Source organism: Anomaloglossus baeobatrachus, chromosome 10 (genome assembly GCF_048569485.1).
Source record: "Anomaloglossus baeobatrachus isolate aAnoBae1 chromosome 10, aAnoBae1.hap1, whole genome shotgun sequence".
NCBI classification, from domain to species: domain Eukaryota; kingdom Metazoa; phylum Chordata; class Amphibia; order Anura; family Aromobatidae; genus Anomaloglossus; species Anomaloglossus baeobatrachus.
Window position 1 is genome coordinate 67601695 of NC_134362.1, and position 17229 is coordinate 67618923.

The following is a 17229-nucleotide window of genomic DNA, read 5'->3' on the forward strand; positions in this document are numbered from 1 at the left end:
AGAATTAGAGCAACGGCGCGCAAAAAGTCGCTTTTAAAGGGGCAGCACCCATATAGTCGCTAAGGTGGAGCAACCTGATAAGTCGCTTTAAAATCTGTAACTATAGCAATGGCTGTCAACAACCAGTGTACAGGTAACAGTGGCCTCATAGTAAGATCGTTCTGGTTTCCTATAGACACTGCAAAAATAACTGGGGCCTCACTTATGAGAATTGCTTCACAGTAAGGTCATTTTGGTTGCCTATAGCAACTGCAGAAGTAACTGCGGCCTCAGTTATGAGAATCACCTCACAGTAAGATCATTTTGCCTATAGACATGGCAGAAGAAATTGTGGCCTCATTTAGGATAATTGCCTCACAGGAAGATCATTCTGATTGCCTTTAGGCACTGCAGAAGTAACTGGGGTCTCATCTGTGAGAATTACCTCACAGTAAAATCATTTGGGTTGCCTTAAGGTACTGTAGAAGTAACTGGGGCCTCATTTCTGAGCATTGCCTCATAGTAAGGTCGTTCTGGTTGCCTTTAGGCACTGCAGAATTACCTGGGACCTCATTTATGAGAGTTGCCTGCCAGTAAGATAGTTCTGGTTGTGGTTACCTATAGCAACTATAGTGCAGGTTTCACCTTTGATGCTGCTGACAGTTTTTGCCCAAAGGGTTTTAAAGAATTAAAGACACAGAGCCCAAAAAGTCGCTCTTAAAGGGGAAGCAACCATATAGTCACAAAGGTGGAGCAACATGATAAGCCACTCTCGAGTCTGTAATTATAGCAATGGCTGTCAACAACTAGAGCAGACGTAAATGGAGACTCATTTATGAGAATTACCTCACATTAAGATCATTCTGATTGCCTTTAGCCACTGCAGAAGTAACTGGGGCTTCACTTGTGAGCATTGCCTCACAGTAAGATTGTTGTGGTTGCCTATAGCCACTGCAGAAGTAATTGGGGCCTCATTTGTGTGCATTACCTCTCAGAAAGGTCGTTCAGGTTTCCTATAGCCACTGCAGAAGTAATTGGGGCCTCATTTGTGAGCATTACCTCACAGTAAGATCGTTCTGGTTGTCTATAGCCACTTCAGAAGTAACTGGGATCTCATTTGTGAGCATTACCTCACAGTAAAATCATTCAAGTTGCCTTTAAGCACTGCAGAAGTAACTGGGGCCTAATTTGTAAGAATTGTCTCACAGTAAGATCGTTCTGGTAGCCTATAGCTACTGCAGAAGTAACTGGGATCTCATTTGTGAGAATTACCTCACAGTAATATTCTGGTTGGCTTTACGCACTGCAGAAGTAACTGGGACCTAATTTGTGAGCATTACCTCACAGTAAGATTGTTCTGGTTGCTTATAGCCACTTCAGAAGTAACTGGCGCCTCATTTGTGAGCATTACCTCACAGTAAGTGTGTTCTACCACCCAGCGGTTCTCCATAATCATAACATTGACCAATCAGAGATGATATTCTTTATTATGCTTTTCTTTGCCAAAACTCAATCTGGACCCAATTATCTTCATCATGCCCAATTATCCAAAACTATTCGTCTCACCAGTTCCGCCCCTGGAAAGTCCATAATTACTACCCCAACCGACCTCCTTCTGCTTGCGAATGACGATTTAAGATTAAGATAGTCAAGAACTCTTGGGTTGATCTTCCGAGCCAGAGACTCCGGTGTGTAGAGAAGCCAGTGGGTTCCCGAGCAGTAGGTCAGGTAAGCTTTTTCGGGATCTCCATTTTGAGTGACTGTTAGATGCCTCGCCGCTTCGGCCCATTTGACCGAGTCATCACTGACTTGATAATCATCTGAAATACTCATGGGTCCAGGATATGGAGGGCCAAAATCTGGACCTTCACCTCTCGATGGGAAGTTTTGTAGGATTACCACTTTGCCTCTCGCTTCTCCTAAAGTTGGAAGTCTATCTGATCGAAAAAAACAGCGTTCACCAATCTGCTTTAAAACCTCGTCCACACTCTGGTAGAAGCTCCTGGTGTTCTGATACGGTTCATACTCCTCCTTCAGCCTCATTAAAATAGTCTCCCGTGGGTGCTCTGTCAGGAAGTTCACGGTATCGGTGAGAACCTGGATGAAATCCGTACGCTGGTAGAACACGCCATGGAAAATGGGCAACCGATCTTGGTAATGACGACAACGGATGTCCAAGAATCTAACTCCAGAATTGTATTGGTTTATTAGGTTCCAGCTTTGACATTCAGCGAGAGGACCTCCAAAAAAAGCCATTGTATCATGGGTTCCTGGTATGGCCAAGGCAGAGAGGGGCACGTGGTCTGGAAGGTAGGACATCCAGTCTGGCCACGTGAGGGATTAAACATGATAGCACAAAAACCATTCATTCACTCACAAAATAAAACTGACACTGGACACTGATATTGATTTGGTAAATATTGGCCGTGCTGATTTATTAAGAGTAACCTAATTAAATCACAATATAATTCAAAATTTTAATTTACAACTCCAAAAAACATACAACATTCCATAACTAAAAACCAAATCCACTCAGACATCTGAGCGATTTTCCCCCACTAGGACACTAATGACTATTAGTGACGCCCCATACCACCGCACAGCCATCTCTCTACAATACCTTGCAAACCCAAATTAAAAATATCCATACCTATGTCGGACAGGTGTACTCCATCGTCTCTATAAAACCCACATAAAAACCCCTCTAAATCAATATGTCGAAATGAAAAATCACCCGTAACTCTAAGAGATTTTTCCATAACCCGATTAACCCTTTTTCTGATTTTTTCAAAAAACAAAAACCCAGCTGAAGTCCAGGCGATCCTAGGAATAATTTCAGAAAAAACAAAACTTGCATCAGGCAAAAATTTTTTAATAAAAATAATATCCCGCTGCATCTGTGATATAAGGTCCAATGTTTTTACCTTACCAATATCGTTCCCACCTAAATGACATACAGTTAGGTCCAGAAATATTTGGACAGTGACACAAGTTTTGTTAATTTAGCTGTTTACAAAAACATGTTCAGAAATATAATTATATATATAATATGGGCTGAAAGTGCACACTCCCAGCTGCAATATGAGAGTTTTCACATGCAAATCGGAGAAAGGGTTTAGGAATCATTGCTCTGTAATGCATAGCCTCCTCTTTTTCAAGGGACCAAAAGTAATTGGACAAGGGACTCTAAGGGCTGCAATTAACTCTGAAGGCGTCTCCCTCATTAACCTGTAATCAATTAAGTAGTTAAAAGGTCTGGGGTTGATTACAGGTGTGTGGTTTTGCATTTGGAAGCTGTTGCTGTGACCAGACAACATGCGGTCTAAGGAACTCTCAATTGAGGTGAAGCAGAACATCCTGAGGCTGAAAAAAAAGAAAAAATCCATCAGAGAGATAGCAGACATGCTTGGAGTAGCAAAATCAACAGTCGGGTACATTCTGAGAAAAAAGGAATTGACTGGTGAGCTTGGGAACTCAAAAAGGCCTGGGCGTCCACGGATGACAACAGTGGTGGATGATCGCCGCATACTTTCTTTGGTGAAGAAGAACCCGTTCACAACATCAACTGAAGTCCAGAACACTCTCAGTGAAGTAGGTGTATCTGTCTCTAAGTCAACAGTAAAGAGAAGACTCCATGAAAGTAAATACAAAGGGTGCACATCTAGATGCAAACCATTCATCAATTCCAAAAATAGACAGGCCAGAGTTAAATTTGCTGAAAAACACCTCATGAAGCCAGCTCAGTTCTGGAAAAGTATTCTATGGACAGATGAGACAAAGATCAACCTGTACCAGAATGATGGGAAGAAAAAAGTTTGGAGAAGAAAGGGAACGGCACATGATCCAAGGCACACCACATCCTCTGTAAAACATGGTGGAGGCAACGTGATGGCATGGGCATGCATGGCTTTCAATGGCACTGGGTCACTTGTGTTTATTGATGACATAACAGCAGACAAGAGTAGCCAGATGAATTCTGAAGTGTACCGGGATATACTTTCAGCCCAGATTCAGCCAAATGCCACAAAGTTGATCGGACGGCGCTTCATAGTACAGATGGACAATGACCCCAAGCATACAGCCAAAGCTACCCAGGAGTTCATGAGTGCAAAAAAGTGGAACATTCTGCAATGGCCAAGTCAATCACCAGATCTTAACCCAATTGACCATGCATTTCACTTGCTCAAATCCAGACTTAAGACGGAAAGACCCACAAACAAGCAAGACCTGAAGGCTGCGGCTGTAAAGTCCTGGCAAAGCATTAAGAAGGAGGAAACCCAGCGTTTGGTGATGTCCATGGGTTCCAGACTTAAGGCAGTGATTGCCTCCAAAGGATTCGCAACAAAATATTGAAAATAAAAATATTTTGTTTGGGTTTGGTTTATTTGTCCAATTACTTTTGACCTCCTAAAATGTGGAGTGTTTGTAAAGAAATGTGTACAATTCCTACAATTTCTATCAGATATTTTTGTTCAAACCTTCAAATTAAACGTTACAATCTGCACTTGAATTCTGTTGTAGAGGTTTCATTTCAAATCCAATGTGGTGGCATGCAGAGCCCAACTTGCGAAAATTGTGTCACTGTCCAAATATTTCTGGACCTAACTGTATAATTAAATCCGGAACAGGCGTAGAATACATCCTTCTCTTCAATTCAACGACTAACTGATCCCATTTCATTCCTCTGTGACCGAACCAATGAATAATAACATGTTCAGAGGAGAATGTTAAATTTTCACTATAAATACGCATTGCAGCCCTCTTCTGGGCCCAATATATGTAGGAATGCCCAACAATCCAAACGATCATGGGTTCTGAAAATTCAAGCAGTAATTAATTAAGCAAAAGCTCAGGACGAACATAAATTTTATATCGACCCGAATTCCATCTACCCAACTGCATTATTTTCCTTCCACTCAACCCCAATGAAGCGGCCGCAGTAGCCGCTGCAATCCGGAATGAATGAGAAGAAATTTTGCAATGACCCAAACCTAAATGAACTAAGCACTGTTTTAACAAAGAACCGAACTGAAATATTGTAGCAGGTAAACCAGAGAAGTGAACAAAAAATGGACCTTGAACCGGAGGGCGTAAAGAAACCCACCGCTGCAAATTCAGAACTGGACACACAGGGGAATCTTTCACACGAAATAACTTAATCCAATGCCCCTTACCTTCCTGATCCGTTTTTGAAACAGCAATAAAAATTAAGCAATATGATTCAAATACTCTGACATCCTGAAAACTCAAACCACCTATTCTATTCTTACTAGGGGACATCATCTCCCCTACCCTTAAAGCCGCAAAGAAAGCCAGTACAAACGCCGATCGGAATAGGCTTGCTTCAAAGGCATCCTTGCAAATAACCCCTAAAGCATGCCATAGCATTACTAACATATCAAAGGATATTGGACGTCTATCATCAGGGCGATTATTAACCCTTTTTAGACCTTTGAGAATTTGCTTAACTGGAAAAAAGGAATTCAAAGACTCATTACCGTATAACTTAAGAAAGAAATACCAGCCAGTGCCTTATGCAGCGCTGAGTAACTAATATCATTAGCTAACTCAAATTGTATATATGCCAACGCTGTTGAAGCTTCTGCCACATAAGACTCAAAACCTTTTACTCTACAAAAATCTGACCATCTCTCCCATGCAACCACATAAGCCTTCCAAGTACTAACAGCAATCGAATTCCTAATAAAATGAGGAATTAAATCCAAAGAATGTCCCATAATTCCTCTGGGCAATGCCGTCTCACACTTCCTTCCACTTGAAACACCGCATTTCTGTCTTCCAAGAGCTGCAAAAAAGGACAAGCAGATGCCGAGCTGTCATACACCAAAGACGCCTTCAACCAAATATTGAATCTAAAGCAAAGAAAATCTATCTGCCTCAATACTTTTGCAGCCCATATACATTTAGATGATAAAGTATTAATGCAGAAAACCACCCCTTTATTTGCAGACTGAAACACAATACGCCTATTCACTAACCCCTCACCCCATAAAAACAAAATCACAAAGATAGAGAACAGCTCAACCACTAATTCTTTTGCGTTCAAACCTAGCTAACACCATTTCAACGGCCAAGGCTCTGCACACCAACTTCCTTTGTAGCTAACCAAAAACCCATACACACTGTCAACATCCATTTCTACCTGCAATTCCTTTGCTGAGCAAAAAACTTCCTGGAAACAAGTAATACCATTAAATTCCAACAAAAATCTGCGCCACGCTAACAAATCAGACCTCATTTCTGCTGACACCCTAATGTGTGCATTAGCTGACTTCAAACCAATGATACTATCATACAACCTCCTACAAAAAACACGACCCATAGGAATGATCCTCAAAGCAAAATTCAAGGAACCCAACAAAGACTGCATCTCCTTCAATGTCACCTTCTTCTTAAACACCACTGACTCAACCAGCCCTTGTAATTTCACCAATTTACTACCCGGTAACTGACACTGCATGGCTACAGAATCAATAGAAATCCCTAAAAACTCTAAACTATGACAGGGGTGAACTGTCTTCTCATCGGCTATTGGAACACCAAAAAACTGCATGAATAACAAAAACCTTTCCAACATGACAAAACACACATCTGAACTACCTGAACCAACAAACAAAAAATCGTCAAGATAATGCAAGATTCCGCCATTAGGCACAGAATCCTGTACAACCCATTCTAAAAAGGAAGAAAAACATTCAAAATAAAAACACGACAAGGAAAAACCCATGGGTAGACACCTATCAAAATAAAATTCACCCCCAAAACAAAAACCTAAGGAATTAAAACCGCTTGGATGAACGGGTAATAAACGAAACGCAGATTTTATGTCCGACTTTGCTAACAACGCTCCTTGACCAAACTTTCTCAAAAGGTCAACCGCCATATCAAATGTAGCATAGTGAACCGAAGCTACAGCCTTGTCCACCTCGTCATTGACAGATTGACCTTTAGGATAAGACAAATGATGTATTACTGTGGCGCCCCTGACCTGGTCAGGCACCACAGAGTATTGCACCCATGCGGGGACAATGCCTCCAGGTAATCTCCAAAGGCCAGGATGAGGTGCACACACAAACACATAGTGACCAGGTCTCCCACATCACTAGAGGGGACCCTTGGGTAGCCAGTAGGGGTTAACTTTCAATTCCCAGCAAGGGGTGTGCTCCGAGGCTGGTTGCTAGGAAGCAGGGCAGAGAGGAAGTGAGGGAAGTCGGGAGCTGGAGGTTGAGGTGTGTGGAAGGGAGCAGAGGGGCTCTCGTGTAAGACAGGTCCTGAGGAGTGCAGTAGCTGAAAGCGGGGGAGAAAGGGCACCGTGGGTCGGCCTGAAAGACATCCAGAGAGAGGGGTGGCTGAGTACGGAGATCCTGGTATCCGAGCACGCAAGGGGAAACAGATCCCCAGTACGGGCAGCAAATCATCCAGAGCTGCTTAACCTACAGGTGGGGGGGGGTACTTCATGCCCTCACCACGACTACACAGAGCTCGAGCCAAGCAGCAATCACCAGGCCCATAAGGGGACAGGGCCAGAAGCGATCCCACCAAGGCCACGCTGCCGGCAGACGGGCCAGAGAGAGGGGAGCAGGGTAGTAACAGCTTCCCTGGAGGAGTCCTACCACGCTTCAGGCAAGGGATCCTCCCAAACAGAAAGAGTGCAAGGAGGGCGAGTGGACAGCTACCCTCAGAACGGCCTCCTGGAATTCCTGGTTCCACCTGGTTATCACAGTGTCGCCCGGGCATCTCACCGTGACCTCTAAACAGTGAGTAAACACGTTAAAAGACTACTTGGACTGTGTTTGAGTCATTCTGCGACCTGTGGTCCCACACACATACACAGGGGCCTGGGGCTTGCCTCACTCTCAGGAGGCTATTATACTGACTGCACCCACCATCAGCCCCATGCATCCCTTAACCTGCAGTGGTGGTCCTCACTGACCGCAATTCTGAGAGTGGCGTCACGGCAAATCCCAAAACGAAGGTTCCCTACCTGTGACCCGACCGTTCCATCCCGTGGAGTCCCTAAGGGTAGTACCCTGCTGCACCGCACCTGAAGGGCTCCACATTACCCTAAAGGAACCAACCTCTTTTTTAGGGACAATACCTAACGGTGATATCCGAAAGTTTGGAAACGGAGGGCTAGCAAATGGACCTGCAAGCCTACCTAGGCTAATCTCTTTTTTGATGTGATCAAACAAAAATCCATCTTGAGATCTAGCCGAAAGTAAATTAGGAACAAGAAGACAACCTGTACCCTTAAAACTAGGAACAGGAAAACCAAATTGAAAACCATTACGAACTATGGTGGCTTTCTCCCTGTCGGGGTAGCGTTTTAACCATGGGAGCATTCTTTCCCATATCACTGGGGTCCGAGCTTTTAAGAAAAAACTCACGAGAATTATTAGCGGATTGCTGGCCTACCTGCAATCCCCTTTTAAAACATTTGAACAGAGGGTGGGAACCCCCACACCCTGAGCATTCGTGCTTAAATCTGCAATTTGTCAGCCATTTACACCCTGATTCATTAAAGGCAAAACAAAAGCCTTTCTTAACCGGCGTATTAGCATTTTGTCTGACAAATCCAGATCTCTGGGGTAACATGAGATTAAGCCAAAGCCCAACATCCTTATTACCCCATCGCATATTGGAGTGCACTGCCATCTTCTGACGAAATGATTCATCATAAGACAACCAGGCAGTACCTCCAAAATTGCGGTAAGCCTCCAGCACTGAATCCAAATGCTGGAAGAGCCCACTACAATTATTATGCTCCTTTTCACCCAAAACCGAAGCATAAATCGCAAAGGCCTGCAACCAATTGTGAAACGACTTAACAACCTTCTTCTTATCATCGCTTTCACCCTTGGTGTCAAAGCCAGAGCGATACTGCTCCTTACTAGGTAATAAAGAAAACAAATCCACATATTCCTTATGTGAGGCAAATCCCGGGATATGAAGATGAATTATGACTCCAGTCATAATCGCTCATCACTCCCTGGCAGTGCCCCCTCCCTTCTTGTTCTCAGTGTTCCACTTACACCTCCATGGCCATGTCCTGTGATATGGAGATGAGGTGGTGTGGTAACAATGGACACAGGATGACTCCCTGCCGTCACCCTGTAGTAGGAGCTGCTATCTAATTAGCAAGGCTCTGGAAGTAGCCAGACAGAACGACTCCAGTAAAAAATGGTTCATATCTCGCAAGCCATATTTCCGATAAATATGGCAACCATAAAAATGGTGTCTCCGCACGCGGACGATGCCGGCACACCCTTTTTATGGGAGCAGGACATTGGGAAATGCCCCAGGCGTGATATCAGCCAATGGGGAACTGGCAGACAGGTCATGAGTCCCCTCGTTCTGTAGCTAAATTCATAACTGTCACAATGAGAGCATTGGCGTCCGCCTACGATGCTCCCAGGCAAAGTTATGGCCCATATTCCATGTTGGGATATTGTCCATAACTCAAGCCAGGGGTGGAGCAGTGCTCCCTGTGAGGTCACGAAGGTAGGAGGGGACCTGGATTGGCCCAGGTTGATAACCCTACTTCGGCCATTTTCCAAGGTTCTTTCGCTGGGGGCACGTGCAGGAAACATCTGCGGGAGTTCCTAGAAACCTGGTCTACAGCGCCCCCCTGTGGCCAGACGCACAAGGTAACTGATTGAATTGCATACCTGTTGTAAACCATGCTTTATCTGTAACTGTACTCTGACATATGTATATTCTGTAGATTCCCTATTGTATATATTGTAGTTCTAGTGTGCTTTAGGCTGATTAAATTATATAATTAATCTTGGGCTGTTCTGTTATCTCGATCTTGAATCCCACGTCTGTGTGTTCGGCTAATAGTTACCGTGAAGCGGTTGGTGGCAGCGAGTTGTGCCAAGGATTATTGTGGGGAGGCCAGTGAGACTCGGGAAGATATTATATATTCCGCCCGCGGAGGTCGGGGGAATATATACCTTACTCTCACCGGGGACCCTTCAATAATCGGCATAAGTAGTATAGCGGCCTCCTTGCTTATGGTCGGGCAATTCCATAATTGGCCTGACTATAAGAGGGGCGCTAGAGAGCGCGTCACGTGCTCTGTCTGTCGGTCGGGAGGTATAAAGGAGGGGTGACCCCCACTTGTTACCCCCCGATTGTGACGTACTGGTAGCCAGCGCGGGGGATTTCTGAGTGACCCCCCCGGTGGTTTGTGACATATTGGTGGCATAGCGGTGGGATCGAGATAATAGTGTGTGTGAGTGTGAGACCCATACTCCCAGACACTAAAGACTGCCTGCAGCAGCTGTGGCTGCTGGGGTCTTCAGACTAGCTCAACACTAGAGTGTCAGAGTGCAGATACTGTAAGGTGTGTGGAGGCATCAGGTGTCAGTTCTGTGTCAGTGACCAAAAGTCTGCAAGAATGGCTGATGGCACCAGGAGCAGAGCTATGCAACTGGCCAATGCTAAGGCAGGAGCCGAAGAGAGGGAGGACGGTGCTGTGGACAGCAATGAGGAGGTTGCCCACGAGTCCTCCAGGAGCTCGACGCCAGAAAACAGCTCTGCAGAGGACATTGCACAACCTGGCACTGCTGGACAAGATGAGGAGCAGCTCACCCAAGGGTCCTCAACGAGCCAGATGCCAGCCCTCCGCTCTGAAAGGGACAGTGAATCGCCTAGCTCTGCAGCGTGCCGCAGATCACCACGTGCCATTCCACCGAGCCTGGGAGGCTCGGATAGCCTTCTTCAAATGGCTATGGCCCTTCTCCAGGCTGGAGACCAGAAGGGCTACAAGGAACTCCTGGCAGAGCGCAGGGCAGAGCGGCAGGCAGCGCGTGACGCTGAGGCTGCGGAGCGGCACGCAGAGCGTGAGGCTGCGGAGCGAGAGCGGCAGGCAGCGCGTGAAGAGCGAGAGCGAGAGCGACAGGCAGACCGTGACTACCAGCTGCAGCTAGCTCAGCTCCGGCCCTCATCAGCCACACGTGACCTTCGAGACACCAAACTTCCAAAGGTCCGTGTTGAGGACTTCCCAGTGCTGGAGAAGGATGGAGACTTGGACTCTTTCTTGACTGCTTTTGAACGGACTTGCTTGCAGCACCATCTGGACAAGGACCAGTGGGCCAAATACCTGACCCCCCGTTTAAGGGGTAAGGCCCTGGATATCCTTGGGGACTTGCCTGCTGAGGCGGATCAGGGCTACGACACCATCAAGCGGGCCCTGATCCAACAGTACAACCTCACTCCAGAGTCCTACCGCAAGAAGTTCCGGAGCCTACAGAAGGGACCAAAGGACTCCTGGGCTGACCACCGGCGGGCACTTGCCCGAGCTGCCGACCACTGGACCCAAGGCCTGCAGCTTTCCACCGGACCGGAGATCCTGGACTTGTTCATCACGGAGCAACTCTTGTGGAACTGCCCTGAGGATCTCCGCCAGTTCATCCGAGACCAGAAGCCAAAGGGGTCCACGGCTACAGCTGCCCTTGCCGATGACTACACCAACAACCGGGCCCCTGAGGCCAGGAGAGCGGCCACCAGCAGCACCTGGAGAGGGGGTAAGATGAATTCTGCGACTGCCCCACCTGCCCCCAGACTGCAGGGGGTGTCCCCCTCAACTCCCCTCTCCAGGCCCGTGGCAGAACCAAGACGGTGCCACCAGTGCAACCTACCTGGACACTTCAAGGCCATGTGCCCTCAGCGTCCCAAGGCCCCGGCTCCGTCCCCGTCCCAAGGGCCGCCCAAGGTGTATTGTGTGGGTGGGGGTGGTGGTAGGTCCCTGGACAGCTTCCAACCTGTCACCGTCGGCCGGTCTGTGACCATAGGACTGCGAGACAGCGCCTCGGAGGTGACTCTGGTGCGGCCTGAGATGGTGTCCCCCCAAGACTTGATCCCTGGAAAAACCCTCGCTGTCTCCGGGATTGGAGGCACTGACCCGGCGCTGCCTGTTGCTGACATTTATGTGGACTGGGGCGCAGGGCGGGGGGTGAGGGAGGTGGGGGTAACTGATCGGATGCCTGCAAACGTGCTACTTGGGACAGATTTGGGGCAGATAACCTCCCAGTTTGGGCCCCCCCCAAGGGCTGAACCTTCAGCCCGTACTGACATGGCTCCTAACAATGTTAATGTGTTATCTATGAATGATGTAAGGGAGGAGGGAGTGAACTCTGATATTTCTGCTTGCATAGACACCATAGACACACACTCAGCTGCAGCTGTGACAGGGGAGGGGGTCAGAGAAAGGTGTGACAATGCCTCTACAAGTAACCAGCCTGTGAGCTGGGATCTGTTGCCCTCTGCAGGGATAAGCAGAGAGCAGGGTGCTGCAGGGGGAGGACCAGTGTGTGGGGTGGGGGCTACCACAGCAAATGTGGGGTCCCCAGAGATTTCACAGCGGGGTTCTGTTGCTGCAGGAGGGGAACAGGCAGGTGAGATTGGGGCCGGTCCAGGAGCGGAAGTGCTCCCAGGTAAGATCTCGGTGCATGGTTCCCCCACAACCGGGGTGTCAGGAAGCCAGGTAGGTCTGCCTGAACCGGCGACTTGGTCAGGAACGGAGGAGGAGCAGGCACGACCCACGGTCGCAGCGGCTGTGGCCGCTGTCACCCGCAGTGGGAGTGCTGGAAGCCAAGGAGCCTCCCGGAGGTCCGATAGCTCTTCCCCTTCTGACCAAGTGGCAGCCGAGTCAGGTGGAGGCCAGGACACAGGTCCCGGGGTACTGACTGAAGATGTGACAGTCTCGTCGATTCTGGCCACATCTAGTCAGGGGTTTCAGGCAGCGTCAGAAGCTGATGACAGCCTGAAAGCTCTTAAGGAGCAGGCGGCACAGCCTCCCTCGGACTCGGACCCGGAGCGAGTGGTCTGGGACCAAGGACGGCTGTACCGGGCCACGGTCCAGCAGGGTTCACCGGAGGCGTGGCCCAGGGACCGACAGTTGGTGGTACCCTAGCCGTTCCGGACGGAGTTGTTGCGGATCGCACATGAGATTCCGATGGCCGGACACCTAGGGATCGCTAAGACCAAGGCCAGGCTAAACCAGCATTTCTACTGGCCAAAAATGGGGGCCGATGTGGCTGCCTACTGCCGTTCGTGTGAAACCTGTCAGAGAGTGGGGAAGGCGGGGCCACACCCCAAAGCCCCACTAGTATCTCTGCCAATCATCGATGAGCCTTTCAGGAGGGTGGCTGTGGATCTGGTCGGCCCGCTGGCCATCCCCAGCAGCTCCGGGAAACGCTTCATACTGACGGTAGTGGACTATGCCACCCGGTACCCAGAAGCAGTGGCCTTGTCGTCCATTCGGGCTGACAAGGTGGCCACCGCATTGCTGGAGATTTTCTCCCGAGTGGGTTTTCCCCAGGAAATGCTCACTGACCGGGGGACCCAATTCATGTCCCAGCTGATGGAGGCCCTCTGTAAGCAAGTCCAGGTGCGACATCTGGTGGCCAGCCCGTACCATCCACAGACTAATGGCCTGTGCGAGCGGTTCAATGGCACCTTAAAGCAGATGCTTAAGATGTTGGTCGACTCCCATGGGCGTGACTGGGAGCGGTATCTCCCACACCTGTTATTTGCTTACCGGGAGGTTCCACAGGCCTCAACAGGATTCTCACCGTTTGAGCTCCTGTACGGGCGACGTGTGCGGGGCCCCCTGGCTCTGGTGAAAGAGGCTTGGGAAGGGGATTTGGCCACCCCTGGAGTGTCGGTTATCGAGTATGTCATGCGCTTCCGGGACAAAATGCAGGCCTTGACGCAACTGGTACACGACAATATGGCTCAAGCCCAGGCCGATCAGAAGCGTTGGTACGACCAGAACGCTTGTGAGAGGACCTACCAAGTGGGTCAAAAGGTGTGGGTACTGGTCCCCGTACCACAGGACAAGCTTCAGGCAGCCTGGGAAGGCCCATACCTCGTGTACCAGCAGCTCAACCCTGTAACGTACCTGGTCACCCTGGACCCTGCCCGTGGAAGGCGGAAGCCCTTCCATGTGAACATGATGAAGGCACATCATGAGCGGGAGGCATGTGCGCTCCCAGTGTGCAACCTGCCCGAGGAGGGAGAAGCGGAAACCCTCTTGGATATGCTAGCCCAGGTTAGGGCAGGCGGATCCATTGAGGATGTGGAGGTTGGCCACCAGCTCTTGGAAGACCAACGGTCCCAGCTGTGGGCCACCCTCCTCCCCTTCCGGGGGTTGTTTACCAACCAGCCCGGAAGGACTGACTTGGCTGTCCATCACGTGGACACTGGGGATCATCCCCCGATCCGGCGTTCAGCATATCGGGTCTCCCTGGAGGTGCAGCAACACATGCGCCAGGAGATTGACGAGATGCTGAAGCTGGGGGTGATCCAGGCATCCAACAGCGCTTGGGCCTCGCCTGTAGTCCTCGTCCCTAAGAAGGACAGAACCACTCGGTTCTGCGTGGACTACAGGGGGCTCAATGCTGTCACGGTCGCCGATGCGTACCCAATGCCACGCATCGATGACCTGCTCGATCAGTTGGCCGGGGCTCAGTACCTGACCATCATGGACCTGAGCCGGGGATATTGGCAGATCCCCCTGACTCGCAAGGCCAGGGAACGCTCTGCCTTTATTACCCCATTTGGACTGTACGAGTCCACGGTGATGCCATTCGGGATGAGGAATGCCCCTGCCACTTTCCAGCGGATGGTCAACACCCTGCTCAAGGGACTTGAAGGGTACGCGGCCGCGTACCTAGATGACATTGCCGTCTTCAGTCCCACCTGGGAGGACCACCTAGAGCATCTAGCACAGGTGCTCAGGCGGATCCACCGGGCAGGTTTGACCATCAAGCCGGGAAAGTGTCAGCTGGCCATGAGCGAGGTCCAGTACCTCGGTCACCGGGTAGGTGGGAGAACACTGAAGCCCGAGCCTGAGAAAGTGGAAGCCATCGCATCCTGGCCCACCCCCAGGACCAAGAAGCAGGTGATGTCCTTCTTGGGGACCGCTGGGTACTATAGGAGGTTTGTTCCATGCTATAGTAGCCTGGCAAAGCCCTTGACGGATCTCACCAAGAAGAAGCTGCCCTCTGCAGTCGATTGGACAATGGACTGCGAGACAGCCTTCCGGGCCCTAAAGGACGCCCTGTCCAGCCCGCCCGTGCTACAGGCAGCCGACTTCACGCGGCCGTTTGTAGTACAGACCGACGCCAGTGACTTCGGCCTCGGTGCGGTGCTCAGCCAGGTGGACTCTGCGAGCCAAGAGCACCCAGTCTTGTACCTGAGCAGGAAGCTGTTACCAAGGGAAGTTGCCTATTCCACGATGGAGAAGGAGTGCCTGGCCATAGTGTGGGCCCTGCAGCGTCTGCAACCCTATCTATACGGGCGCCACTTCATCGTGGAGACGGACCACAATCCCCTCAGCTGGTTGCACACCGTCTCTGGGACGAATGGGCGATTGTTGCGATGGAGCCTTGCGCTCCAGCAATACAACTTCACCATTCGCCACAAAAGGGGCCGTGACCACGGTAACGCAGACGGGCTGTCCCGACAAGGAGAGGTCGCGGACGGGCGCACGGGGGAACACCGGAGTGTGCTGCCCCCTAGCGCCCTCAAAAGGGGGGAGGTGTGAGGCAAATCCCGGGATATGAAGATGAATTATGACTCCAGTCATAATCGCTCATCACTCCCTGGCAGTGCCCCCTCCCTTCTTGTTCTCAGTGTTCCACTTACACCTCCATGGCCATGTCCTGTGATATGGAGATGAGGTGGTGTGGGAACAATGGACACAGGATGACTCCCTGCCGTCACCCTGTAGTAGGAGCTGCTATCTAATTAGCAAGGCTCTGGAAGTAGCCAGACAGAACGACTCCAGTAAAAAATGGTTCATATCTCGCAAGCCATATTTCCGATAAATATGGCAACCATAAAAATGGTGTCTCCGCACGCGGACGATGCCGGCACACCCTTTTTATGGGAGCAGGACATTGGGAAATGCCCCAGGCGTGATATCAGCCAATGGGGAACTGGCAGACAGGTCATGAGTCCCCTCGTTCTGTAGCTAAATTCATAACTGTCACAATGAGAGCATTGGCGTCCGCCTACGACGCTCCCAGGCAAAGTTATGGCCCATATTCCATGTTGGGATATTGTCCATAACTCAAGCCAGGGGTGGAGCAGTGCTCCCTGTGAGGTCACGAAGGTAGGAGGGGACCTGGATTGGCCCAGGTTGATAACCCTACTTCGGCCATTTTCCAAGGTTCTTTCGCTGGGGGCACGTGCAGGAAACATCTGCGGGAGTTCCTAGAAACCTGGTCTACAGCGCCCCCCTGTGGCCAGACGCACAAGGTAACTGATTGAATTGCATACCTGTTGTAAACCATGCTTTATCTGTAACTGTACTCTGACATATGTATATTCTGTAGATTCCCTATTGTATATATTGTAGTTCTAGTGTGCTTTAGGCTGATTAAATTATATAATTAATCTTGGGCTGTTCTGTTATCTCGATCTTGAATCCCACGTCTGTGTGTTCGGCTAATAGTTACCGTGAAGCGGTTGGTGGCAGCGAGTTGTGCCAAGGATTATTGTGGGGAGGCCAGTGAGACTCGGGAAGATATTATATATTCCGCCCGCGGAGGTCGGGGGAATATATACCTTACTCTCACCGGGGACCCTTCAATAATCGGCATAAGTAGTATAGCGGCCTCCTTGCTTATGGTCGGGCAATTCCATAATTGGCCTGACTATAAGAGGGGCGCTAGAGAGCGCGTCACGTGCTCTGTCTGTCGGTCGGGAGGTATAAAGGAGGGGTGACCCCCACTTGTTACCCCCCGATTGTGACGTACTGGTAGCCAGCGCGGGGGATTTCTGAGTGACCCCCCCGGTGGTTTGTGACACCTTATTCCAAATTTTTTCTTTAACATTAACTGATAGGTGAAAGCCTAAAGGAGAGGGCTGACATATAATGGCTTCCTTAAAAAATGATTGAGGAATACCATTATAACTAGGAGCTGAACTACTAGATTGTGTACTAACATGTGTGGAACTACCCTCCCTATGTAATAGCTCCGAAACTATGGAGCCAATTACTTCCCTCAAAGAATCAACATTGTTTAGTAACACACTATTACAATTATCCTTAATTGGTTTCTCACCGCTCCTGAAGCGTTCCTCGATAACGACCGGCGCCTCCTGCCGATCCGCGATGTCGCCCTCTGCTCCTGCCGCCTGGTCAGCCGATCCTGTTGCCTCGCCGCTTTCCGATTCACCCGACGACCAAGCCTGCAGGACCACCGCCGCACC

The 17229-nt window shown here is 49.6% G+C and overlaps 1 protein-coding gene across 1 annotated transcript in view; it reads right to left on the reverse strand.

Annotated features, from left to right (window-relative positions):
• Positions 1 to 1512: 1512 nt before the first annotated feature.
• The window catches only part of LOC142254351 (1-phosphatidylinositol phosphodiesterase-like), a 30840-nt gene continuing 15123 nt past the window's right edge, over positions 1513 to 17229 (reverse strand). Inside the window, exon 3 of the mRNA XM_075325396.1 lies at positions 1513 to 2219. Within this exon, the coding sequence (XP_075181511.1) occupies positions 1513 to 2219 (707 nt within the window). The remainder of the gene's footprint in view (positions 2220 to 17229) is intronic.